The 12,405-nt window shown below is 45.4% G+C and overlaps 1 protein-coding gene across 2 annotated transcripts; it reads right to left on the bottom strand.

Annotated features, from left to right (window-relative positions):
- Window positions 1–82: 82 nt before the first annotated feature.
- tsen2 (TSEN2 tRNA splicing endonuclease subunit) lies at window positions 83–9,833 on the bottom strand. Of its 2 annotated transcripts, none has more exons than XM_085407723.1 (12): window positions 9,528–9,833; window positions 7,657–7,723; window positions 7,527–7,566; window positions 7,176–7,436; window positions 6,738–6,846; window positions 6,570–6,644; window positions 5,757–5,807; window positions 5,523–5,667; window positions 2,379–2,415; window positions 2,106–2,217; window positions 1,933–2,022; window positions 83–511 (listed from the first exon to the last, which is right to left on the bottom strand). In XM_085407723.1, the coding sequence occupies exons 1-12, from the start codon at window positions 9,690–9,692 to the stop codon at window positions 452–454; spliced, it is 1,212 nt and encodes a 403-aa protein (XP_085263849.1). In that variant the 5' UTR covers window positions 9,693–9,833; the 3' UTR covers window positions 83–451. The 2 variants fall into 2 exon arrangements, with proteins under 2 accessions (XP_085263849.1, XP_085263850.1); XM_085407724.1 differs by lacking the exon at window positions 83–511 and adding an exon at window positions 533–1,197.
- Window positions 9,834–12,405: the final 2,572 nt, after the last annotated feature.

Genomic DNA, 12,405 nt, shown 5'->3' with positions numbered 1-12,405 from the left:
ACCCTTCAAACAAACCATCGCTGTGTGGAAATGATGAGTGTGCTGTGGTGCAGTGATACAGAAGTCACAACAAACAAGCAGATTCAGGTGTGTTCACCTTTATTAGAAACAGAAAAGTCACCTGCAACGCACAGGTATGGCAGCATTTCATCAAAGCATGTAAAAACTCAGAGTGTGAACTTCATTCAAACACAGGCATTCAGGTCCAATCATGTACCTGAAGGCCTGGGGTCAAAGGTCAGTGAATGACCGTTCCTTGACACCTTTCAGCTGATCACCACCTGTCATGGAGCTGGACAGGTGAGGGTGAGAGGCTGGCAGAGAGCTCACATTTCTTCTTTCTTCAGTCATTAAAGTCTTTTAACGGAAAACACAGATTCTATTCGACGCCTCATGACCTTTTATGTGACATCACCATTTCATGACCTCATAAGCGTCTCACGCCAGCCAATTAGATGTCATCCTGCTCCGCTCGCTCTCTAGAGGAAACCCACCTGCTGACGATCACTTCCTGTGGAGACAAAACTACATCACTAAAGTGTTTCACCAGCAGGCAACCCTAAACCCCGCCCCCATTACTAGCAACTTGGTCATTGAGGCGGAGCTTCTATTCATCGAGTCACATGAGTCCTCATCAGCTCTGCTCGGCTGATTGGCTGCTCTGCTCTGGTCTCACTCTTTATTTGCAGATGGCTAACGTGGCTAACGGGTAATTGCTCTTAGTTAAGTAGCTCATGCTAACATGTTAACATCCCTGATAACAGGTTGATACGGCAGTGTTGCTGAAACAGGAGCTTTACTGAACCCTGACACTCCTCCTGAAGTGTTGATCAGTGTGATGGATGCTAATGACCTCAGCTGTTACTGAGGGGTGGAGCTGCATGAAGTTGACCTAAAAACCGAAATGTTGGGATGGAAGCAGCTCCTAACCCTGGGTTTCAGCTCCATGGCAACCACTGTTTCTACATCCATGTTCTACGGCTCATCGGGCTCTCAGGTTCAGAGGCAGCGTCTCAAAGGTCACGTGGGTCCTTCCACACTGGCTCCAGGACTATCTCGGGGTGTGATTCAGGGTCTCGTCCTGGTGGGACACGGTCAGAACAACAGGGAGAACGACCAAGCTGCTGCATGGAATGGACCATGTAGGATCTGATGACATCAGTGTCTGAACGGTGCACATCTTGAATCTTCACAGGCCTGAAGTTTAGGAAGAGCAGAGGCTTCACTTAAAGTGTCAGAGCACTGATATGTGGTCGGAGGTTTCATATTGTCCAATAAGGAATATCTGACCTGAAGGACATCAGCATCAACAATCCCAGGAAGTTGATTCTATTCATCTGGATGTACCGTTTTCGGTGGGAGGAGCTAACACTGGGTTCATGATCAGTTGATTTATAATGCACAGACTAACAGTCACAAAGCGAGACAGGTGCAGAAGCCGGGTATGAGTTTGGTGCCCGTTCATAGGGTCGGGGAGCTGCAGTCAGCTGAGCCTGAAGAAGTCACCTGATAATGACGGTTCTCCCACTGACTACATCCAGGTGAACAGAATCAACATTTTGGGATTTCCTCCCCTGAATGATTGAACATCAAGACACGACAGGGAGTTTGAACATTTTGTCTTCTCCTCGTCTAAAATAAGGCACGGTCATTCCAGCTCCATGTTATCCTGCTTAGAGGAGCTCCATGAGTGGTTCACGCATCTGCCTAAAGAGTGAAAGATGCCAGTTCGATGCCTTTAGAGTCAGTCATGAAAAAATGTCCCAAATGAAACACGCTGTCGCCACGGCGACCCCCGCTGCTGTGTGCAGAAGGCATCAGCTCTGCATGAGTCACAGATCAAAATAATCCTTCTTTATCTGATCCTGTTTTAGCTGTTGGGAGCTGTTTTAGCCCCCCCTATTATCGATAGTTTCAGTTCTGGTTTCTTACCTGGACCTTCAGCTTTCTCAGACACACAGGTGAGTCCAGCTCAGCCTCTGATAGGTCGGCTGGATAGATGATGTAGCACAGCATCAGCTCCTATAAGACAAACACAGGCGGTTCTCTGAGGAAACCAAGAGCAGAGAGTTCGGTCCACGCGGGATCGCTCTGATGGCGTGTACCTTCGACACGTTGGCGGTAATCCTGCTGAGAGCTGCCAGAGAACGCCACGAAAACGGGCGCAACGGTGAGGCCTTGAATGCATCGTCAGCCCGTTCTATTACCACAGAGTAGCTACAGGAAGAGGATGGAGACAAAGTTATGGACCCTAAGAATAATCAGAGAGGTCAAAGGTCACGAGTTTAAAACAGAAAATATGTGAAATACTTTGAAAACAAAGATGCTTCCCTAAGATACGCCCTCCATAGAATCACCGCTGTGTGTGTGTTTGCTACCTGGCGTGGTAGAAAGGTGGTCCTTTCCTGTACAACACTGAAAACAAACACAGCATGATCAGATATCACACCTGGGGTTCGTTCTTTGTACCTCGCTAAGTAGGTTAGCCGGATTAGATTGTTGACGATTTCGCGTGATCCTGGATCGTTCGGTTCCCCGAAGCTCATCCGGGACTTGCTGTCATAGCAACAGATCCGTAAGCGTAAACCTGCTGGGGAGCAGGTTTACTTTATGTAAACAGGATTAGATCGCGGCCACGCAGGTATGTCCGCGTCATTCATACGAAAGCAACAGCGATATTCCACCACTGTTTCACCATAAATAAATAACATCAATGTAACTAAAGATAATGCAGCACTTGATCCTTTTATTGATGTCACACAGATACATACAGGTCATTTCCTAAAAAAGGGAAATGTACTATTAACATTCTATTACATGTATGTGATTATTACAGATGTAATTCATATTTCAGAGTAGTAATTGCAAATTACTTCGTGTAATCAAGATGAGAGACCACGGCTATAAAAGCGAAGGTGGATTTGGGAAGCCTGTCGCAGCCATGTCCTGTCCGTTTACGCGAGCAGCCCATTGCGGAAGGTGCAAGATTGATAAGGAGAGTCCTCAGAATTCAGCGTATATTGCGGGACAGACAGGATCCTTTAGCTCAGCGCGACAGTGTGCTCATAGAGAGATATCGATTTTCCCGTGAGGGTATTATTCACTTAACCAACTTGTTGACGAGGGGGTGCAGGACCACCACCTGTCTTTTTTTGCTCTGCCCTTTTCTTGGTTGCTGTTATAAACAAACAGATTATTTCAGGGTCTCTTTCCAAGAGACGAAAAGCAATATAAGTGATAAATATTACCATTCTGTAGAATATTCTTATATTTCACTTTTACTTGTTCCCATGTTCTAGTGGGTCCTGTCGTGGCTCTAATGTGAAAGAGGATATAATGTAATATAATAAATCTACCCTACCGCCTACTGGTGTTGGCCAGAGGGGCCGATGGCGCAATATGGCAGCCTCGCTTCTGTCAGTCTGCCCCAGGGCAGCTGTGGCTACACCTGTAGCTGCCTCCACCAGTGTGTGAATGTGAGAGTGAATGAATAGTGGCATTGTAAAGCGCTTTGGGTGCCTTGAAAAGCGCTATATAAATCCAATCCATCATTATTATTATTATTATTATTATTAAATTACTTATGAGTTTAATTTGTCAGCAACTTTCTGCCAGCCCTCTCTCCTTGCTTTTGCAGCCTTGCGTTTTAATTAAACTCTGAAACTCCTGAAATCCCTCACTCAAGAGTTCTTGCTCTGCTGCCGAAAAATACCGAGCGCGCTCCATCGACATTTTCGCCGACCAATCAAAGGGTTGCCGATCAATGTTTCTACTATCGATGCGTAGCCCCTGTTAAGCCACACAGTGATCTCACATTACTTCATCCAGCTGTACTAATCGTCAACAGCAGGTGTGTTCGGAGCACCGGAATAGCGAGCTCAAAGTTAGCGCGATGATTTGATCTTGGATGTGTCATTTGATCTTGGATGTAGTAAGCAAGGTACGAAGAACGGACCCCTGGCCAGTCATATTTTAGACTCCGCCCATGAGTTTAGGCTCCATCTCTGGGGTTCATTCACGTTTTCTGACTAATAGCAAGTAGAGCAGGGCGATATGGCCAAAAATATTTATCACGATATATATTTGAAAATTTGCGATAACGATATAACTGACGATATAATTGATGTGAGACAAAATACAACTCCACAACTTTACTAGCGCAAAAAAAACAACAACATCCATTTATTTTCACTTAAACAAGCAGCTGTTTTTATGTACATTAAAGCTTTATAAAAATGTAACAGTGCAAATGCAAATTCCTTGCTGAAAGTTTGACCAAAAGGCATTTCCAGTAGAAATGGGCTGACATATCCTGAGCATAACCATGTATAATATCCACTGAAGTTAAAAAGAGGTGCTTTGCAACATTAAACTGCAGTGTGCAGTACGTATTTTTCGGACCATAAGGTGCACGGGATTATAAGGCACATTAAGCGAAACAAAGCAGTCAGATAAATCAAACTTTATTAAACTCATTCTTCTTGCTTCCTCCACTTCTGTACCATTGATTCATTAATGCTGTATTCTATCACAGCGGCTCTGTTCCCATGTTGTTGCAGTATATTAATGACTAACCTCGTATTGTGGATGGATTATCTCAGTTGTTCTCCTGACTGAAGTTTGGTCCGTTTACAGCATCCTGCCATGCGATTGCATTTGTCCCTAACTATCAGGAACCTTCACGTTAACTTTTATAAGTGGAAAAGTGTTAGTGTTCGTCCTCCAGCTTCACTGTTTATGTTATGCTAACATAGCTGTGTCGCTAGCGGTCACGTAGCACATCATTATATACCAATTAGCCCAACTTCAGTAACCCTACAAACGTCACTGCTGTTTAGTTTTCTGTCTTCATTTATGTTGGAAGTGAAAGCAGAGCTGTACGTTTAAATGTTTCAGAAATCTCTCAGTCAGAACATGCTATGTCATGTTTAGGTGGAAACTAGCGAGCTAACTTCCTGCTAACTTCTAACTCCGCTGAATTTAATAAATCCTGTTTTCATGGATGCCTGGAAGTTAAACTTCATAGTTACACCTGGTAAAGCAGCAACGCTGATCATTTTATTACAGATGAAAGAATTTAGACAGTTTTTAACTCTCAGTGATGCTGCAGTGTTCGTTTGACTTTGGGACCTGAAAGGATGGAGTTTAGGACCCAGATCATTCCCAGATTTACGAGCACCTTAGTTCAACAAATACCGCTTGCATGTTCTACAAAAAAAAAAAAAAAAAGTGCTTTGGTGGGTATCTGATGGACAAACACCAAACCAGTTCCACATCACTGAAGTGGCACCATTTTTACAAACCAATTCTGGTTCATCGGTTTTATTCAAAGATCTGCCGTGCTTTTTCGGCCATGTGCGTATGAAAACAAAGGCACTGCGCATGCACGTTTTACCCAAATTCTATCGCGATATTTCATTTTCTTATTGTTGCCTAACATTATACCGGTATTACCGTGAACGGTATGATATCGCCCAGCCCTAATAGCAACCCCTACCCAAGTGTTTGTGTGTTTGTCTTACTGAGGTCTACGCCATACTTGGCTCCGCCCCCTCCTTTAGGGACCCACCCCTTGCTGCGGAAGTGATGATAGACTGCATAGGAGCTGATGAAATCAGGACGCAGGGACCGAAACGTCCTCCACAGCTGCACGATGGACAGGGGTTCCTGACCAATCAGAGGTTAGTAGAGCAATAAGGTCAGAGTGGGAGGAGCTTTGAGTGAAACACATGAGGCGGAGAGAGAGAGACAGTTACCTGCTGCTGGTAGACGGACAGGCAGCCCAGACTGTAGACCAGGAAGAAGGCCTGAGGGCGACACAGACAAAGAAGCTGAACCTGTTGTGACCCCAACAGCAGCTCTGAACACCTCACTGACATCTCAGCTTGTTCAGGTGAAGCAGGAGCTCACTGCTGTCAAACCTGACGGAGTTGAGGATTGTTGGTAATGTAGGACCTGCTGTGTGTCTGACACCCCTGGAAGTAACTGTGAAACCTGCTCAGTGCAGCTGAAAGCCTGAAACCACACAACCTTCAGACAACCATCACCATTATCTACCTGTGGGAGTGGATGATGCTGTCATCGTGGAGGTGTCTAAATTCTTTCATCTGTAATAAAATCATCAGTGTTGCTGCTTTACCAGGTGTAACAATGAAGTTTAACATCCAGGCAACCATGAAAACAGAATTTATGAAGTTTAGCAGAGTTAGAAGTTAGCAGGAAGTTAGCTCGCTAGCTTCCACCTAAACATGATATAGCATGTTCTGACAGAGATTCAAACGTACAGCTCTGCTGTCACTTCAGACATAAATGAAGACAGAAAGCTAAGCAGCAGTTTGTAGGGTTACTGAAGTTGGACTAGCTGGTATATGATGATGTGCTACGTGGTGGCTAGCGACACAGCTATGTTAGCATGACATAAAAACAAGAAGAAAAACAATATCTGAACACCTGAACCTGAAGTTCTACTTAAACAGCTGTTTGCTCAACTGGAAATCTCCCCCCCCCCCCCCCCCCCCCACACACACACACACGTCAAACACGACTACATGAGAAAAACGATGCATTACCTCCTCCAGACTGAGCTGCAGGTACTCGGAGAGAAAGAACGGTGTCCGCCTCACCTCCCTGACCCCGCCTCCAGTCTGCGCGTACATACACAGTGATCAGATGTTAACTCCAGCTTCCTGCGATCATTAAAACAAGGACTGTTTTTCTCCTCCACCATGAAGACCCACCTCACTGTCAGAGACCACCAGGAGGAAACCAGGACCAGGAACCAGAGGAGCAGGATCAGGATCCGAGTCAGGATCACAGTCCAAACTGGAGTCGGAGTCCTGTTCTGAGCTGGAGGTGTTCACAGAGAACTGGTTCACACAAACTGAACTGCATCATCTGAATAAACCTAGACCACCTGACTGTGCTGAGAGCCATAACACGAGGAGAAACCACATGGACCCGTTTATGAAGTTTGGCCTGAATGCCATTGTCTGCCTGCACAGATGTTTAGAGTCAAATTACTGATGATAATCGGCCAAATTCAGCCGAAGAAGCAACGACATAGTGTTTTCGTTTTAGGTTTTATTTGTCCTCTCATGTTTGTCAGGTAAAGGAAGCAGAATCTAAAATTGACTGATTTTTAAATGGACCCTGGGTGCAGTGAAACAAAACACTACCTGCAGCTTCTCTTGGCCTCCGGCTCGACCTCTGACCCCCGTCTTGACCTCTTCATCTGGGGGCTGACTCCTCCTTCTTGCTCCGGCTCCTCCTTCCCCCTTTCACCGTTCTCCTCTGCCTCCCCCTCCCCTCCCATCTGGTTCCTCACATCCTCCATTTGTATTGGCTGAGAAAGCCTGAGCAGGGTTTGATGAACAGCCTCTTCATCCCATCCCTGAGCAGACAGAGCTGACCCCACCCACTTGAGCAGCTCCTCATACCTGTGAGGTAAGAGGTGACATCACTGTGTGAGCAAACGACAACAGGAGGTGGTGTGATTAAGAATATAGACAGGAAGTGGTGTCACTAACCTGGCCTGTGAGACCACAGGTAGAAACACGCCTTCGTGTTCTGTAACAGAAACAGAGACCAGCTGACTCCAGAGAGCAGCTCTGATTGGAGGAGGCCAGAGATGATGTCATTGTGCAGGTGTAAACTCACGCTCCCATTGGTTGGAGATGTTGTGCTCCGGTCTGGATCTGGACAGAACCCCTTTACCAAAGTAACCCTGAAAAGAGCACAGGTGTTCAGCTGTCAGCACCTGGCTGCACTAAGGTGGATACAGGCAGAGCAGTGGGCGGGACTAAGCCTCTTTCCAATTTGATTGGCTGAGCTGTGAGCACACATGAATGATTGTCATCTCTAAAACCTGAGCCCTGTTTCAGTCCAGGGCGTCGCTGTGGAGGACTATAAATCCCTCAGAGTACACACTGATAATAAACTGGACTGGGTTTTAAACACCTCTGCTCTCTACAGGAAGGGCCAGAACCTCTGGGGTCCTTCAACATCTGTCTGACAATGCTCAGGATTTTCTATGAGCCTGTTGTGGTCAGCGCTATCCTATGTGCTGTTGCATGCTGGGACAGCAGGTTGAGGGTCGCAGACGCCAACAGACTGAATAAACTGATCACAAGACCAGTAATGCTGTGGGGACGGAGCTGGACTCCGTTAGGATGGTGTCTGAGAGGCAGATGTTGTCCAAGACAAAGACAATGCTGGACAATCTCTCCCACCCACTCCATGACGTGCTGGCCAATCACAGGAAAACGCTCAGTGGGAGACTGAGATTACCCATAATGCACCACTGAATGACACAAGAAGTCATTCCTGCCTGTGGCCATCTCTGTGCAACTCCATCTAATACACACACATGGTGGAGTAGTTACAGTGTTTGTACGTCCTCCAGTGAAAACAACGTTTTACAGGTTAGAGTGAAAAATGTCAATCATGTATATTTAATCTCTGTAATAATCTGGATATTTATCATTCAGCTATTTGTTTAGTAGTGCTATTTCTTATTTTTTGTGACTTTGTAATATATTGTATTTAATTTATATATTTAATTTAGTTGAGTCTTTTATTGTTCTTACTCTTATTAATAAAGGATTCTGATTTAGTCATATGTGCATCAATTCAATTTTATTTATCCAGCGCCAAATCACAACAACAGTCACCTCAAAGTGCTTTATATTGTACAGTAGATGTACAATAATACACACAGAGACAAACCCAGCAATCATATGACCCCCTATGAGCAGCACCTTGGCGACAGTGGGAAGGAAAAACTCCCTTTTAACAGGAAGAAACCTCCGGCAGCAAATTGCTGATGCACCTCACACACTGCACCTGCTGGTCAGGATGTGACGTCAAATTGTGCGCTCGACACCAGGACCAGTGACAAACCAACTCTATTTCAGAAAGACACAACTTGTGTCCCAGCGGCCGGTGCTCACTGGAATAATTAATTATACTGGGACCTGGAGTGGAAGAAAATTTGGACCTTACCATAGAAAACTCCTGTTAGCCAACACAGTAAAGAAAATTCCTTTTAAAATCAAATAAAAATCATTCATTGTTTTGACCCCACCAGAACTTTTCTTGTAGGATATAAAAAAGACTGATGCTAACTGTTCATTTTGTTTCCTGTCAGAAAGAAGAGATTCCTCACGTGTCTTTGTTTATGTTCTTTATCTCTCCTGGCACGATTTCTGTGCCTTTGTTGTTTCTATGATCTATTCTGACCGCTCTCTCTGTTATGGAAAATATTGTTTGGCTTTTTTGACCCTGGAAATAAAGCAAACGAAGTTTATTTGATTCATTTACTAATCTTACTGGCTAAACCTCGTATACATCAATCCAAATTTTCTAAGGCAAACAAGGCAATATGTGCTTGTTTGATATGTTGTTTCCGCCCCAGGTTGTGTCTAACGGTCACTACACGGACCCCGTGACCGTCTGTGCCCGTGTTCTCACGCGCGGCTGTTAACTCTGCAGAGATGGGAGGGGCTCAGATGAGGTGGGTGTGGTCAGACCTGGTCGTGGATCTTCTGGCTGTGTTCCGGATCACAGACCAGCACGTGCTGATTGAGGAGCTCTGCCTGGAAGTGGCTCCTCTCGCGCGGGCTGAGCGGCAGCGGAGCCTCGAACTCCTCCGTGATCCGGAGGCGGCGCCGGGGAGCCCGGAAGTCCGCGTACATGCTGCCTGGGGTCGAACCGGGCCGGGACTGCGGGTTTGGCACTGCTAGTTGTTAGCCTCCGCGCGGTTTGTTTGGCTGTGGCTTCACCGAATCTCTGTCCGACAGGAACTGTCGGTCTCCTCCGTGTAGTTCCACCCCCAGTTCTTCTTCTTTGTGTTTAACGGCGGTTGGCAACCAACGCAAAGGAGCATTACCGCCTCCTACTGTTCCGGAGTATGGGTCGGACAGTGAGTTCACAAGCTGTATCAAAAAAAACAAAAAAAACAACAACCCTACACTCTGTCATAAACACCTATAGCCTTCAGAAACCCCACCAGTTCCCTCACCTGTGCCCTACTACCCTCCAACACACTCTTCAGATTAAATTCCCCAATTCCCCGCTCCTTCAATCTATTTTGCAGAACTGACCTCTCCACATCATAGCCCTTGCACCGCAGTATTACATGCTCTACTGTCTCCACCTCCTCCTGGCACACTCCACAAAGCCCCGTCTCATGTTCTCCTATCATCAGTAGTGTATTATTTAATGCACAATGTCCCAGTCTAAGCCTGGTAATGACCACCTCATCTCTCCTACTACCCCTATACAACCTACTCACTGCCACCTCCTTCTTAAGATGATACAATTGCCTGCCCGTACTCCCTGAATCCCACCGCTTCTGCCACTCCTGAACAACCTGCCTCCAAACAATACCTTTCGCTTCAGATCCACTGCTTGCAATTTCCATCTCAGTCCTATTTTTAGTCAACGCTCTTTTCGCCAACCTATCCACCTTTTCATTTCCACTGATCCCTACATGAGCTGGCACCCAAAGAAAGTGAATATTGCCACCACAACACCTTATTCTGCTGACAGTCTCCAGAATAGCATACAGCATGCCCTGCCTTGTCTTCGAACAAAACGATTGTAGACTTGAAAGAACAGCTGCCGAGTCAGAACATACTACCACCTGCCTGATTTTCGAACACTCTACCCATTTCAATGCTACCAAAATTGCTACCATTTCAACCGTGTACACTGCCAGTCCATCCGAAGTGCGTCTGTGTATTCCAATATTTTTTGACGGAACTGCTATTCCAAACCCTGTACTTCCAGTAACTGGACTTTTAGCACCATCCGTGAACACATGAATACACTCAGGGTATGCAGTCAACCTGTGAAAATGAAATGCTGAAACAAGATCGAATCTGCCTTTCAATGTTCTCTTCAGATCCAGCAAGTACCAGTCCACAGGAGGGGTCTCCAATAACCATGGGGGAACCACAGAGAACACTACTGCAGGACATATTTTAAGTTCATACACCTGACACTCCTTAGCCCACTGATTCCCCACCTTTCCAAAATGAGCCTTCTGACTTCTTCCATACTCCCAGCATTCCAAAAGTACCTCCTTTGTGGGATGTGCGTCACCATGACCACCAAGATGAACCCAGTAATTCACCGACACTTGCTTCCTCCTAAGATCTAGGGGCATTTCTCCCATCTCCACCTGTAGGGCACCGACTGGAGACATTTTAAAAGCTCCACAGCACACTCTAAGGGCTTCCGATTGCAGAACATCCAAACGTCTCAACACAGAAGGAGCTGCTGAACCATATGCCACACACCCATAATCAAAGACCGACCTAATTAATGCCTGGTAAAGTCTTTTCAAAGCAGAAGGGCTCGCTCCCCAACCCCTCCCAGCTACACACCTCATAACATTAATAACTTTTTTGCATTTGGTTTCAATCCGATCAATATGCTCCCGCCATGTCAGTCTCGAATCAAACACAACACCTAAGTACTTAAAAGAGCTCACTTTCCCAATTACCTTGTCATACAGTGTCAATGTCAAAGTCTCACTCACTTTTCTTTTGGTAAAGAACACACAGTTCTTCTTCTTCTTCTTCTTCTTCTTCTTTCCCCGTAACCGCCCCCTGCGGGCTCCTGTCATCCTTAATCTGACGAACACTTCCTGTCAGGCTAAAAACGGAAGCTGTCCCTCCGGTAATGAATCGATCCATCCACGCTGCCAGCACCACCTGTGTGGATGCACTCCATCCATCTGCCACTAAAAGCCTCTGAAACAGGGGCGGATCTACGAGGTGGCACCCTAAAATAATCTCTCGACCAGTGTTGGTCAAGTTACTTGAAAAAAGTAATCAGTAACTAATTACTGATTACTTCCCCAAAAAAGTAATCCCGTTACTTTACTACGGTGGCCCCTAGAGACAAAGCACGTACAAACTCCAAAACACTTGCAAACTCTAAAACACATGCAAATTCCAAAACACATGCAAACTCCAAAACACTTGCAAACTAAAAAACACATGCAAACTCCAAAACACTTGCAAAATCCAAAACACTTGCAAACTAAAAAACACATGCAAACTCCAAAACACGTACAAACTCCAAAACACATGCAAAATCCAAAACACTTGCAAACTAAAAAACACATGCAAACTCCAAAACACGTACAAACTCCAAAACACATGCAAACTCCAAAACACTTGCAAAATCCAAAACACGTACAAACTCCAAAACACATGCAAACTCCAAAACACGTACAAACTCCAAAACACTTGCAAACTCCAAAACACGTACAAACTCCAAAACACTTGCAAACTAAAAAACACATGCAAACTCCAAAACACGTACAAACTCCAAAACACTTGCAAAATCAAAAACACTTGCAAACTAAAAAACACATGCAAATTCCAAAACACGTAC

Source organism: Rhamphochromis longiceps, linkage group LG5, assembly GCF_057381845.1.
Source record: "Rhamphochromis longiceps isolate RC_006_pf linkage group LG5, R_longiceps_female_GT1.1, whole genome shotgun sequence".
NCBI lineage: Eukaryota > Metazoa > Chordata > Actinopteri > Cichliformes > Cichlidae > Rhamphochromis > Rhamphochromis longiceps.
Note: the sequence above shows the minus strand (reverse complement) of the source record. Positions and strands in the feature narration are given on the sequence as shown.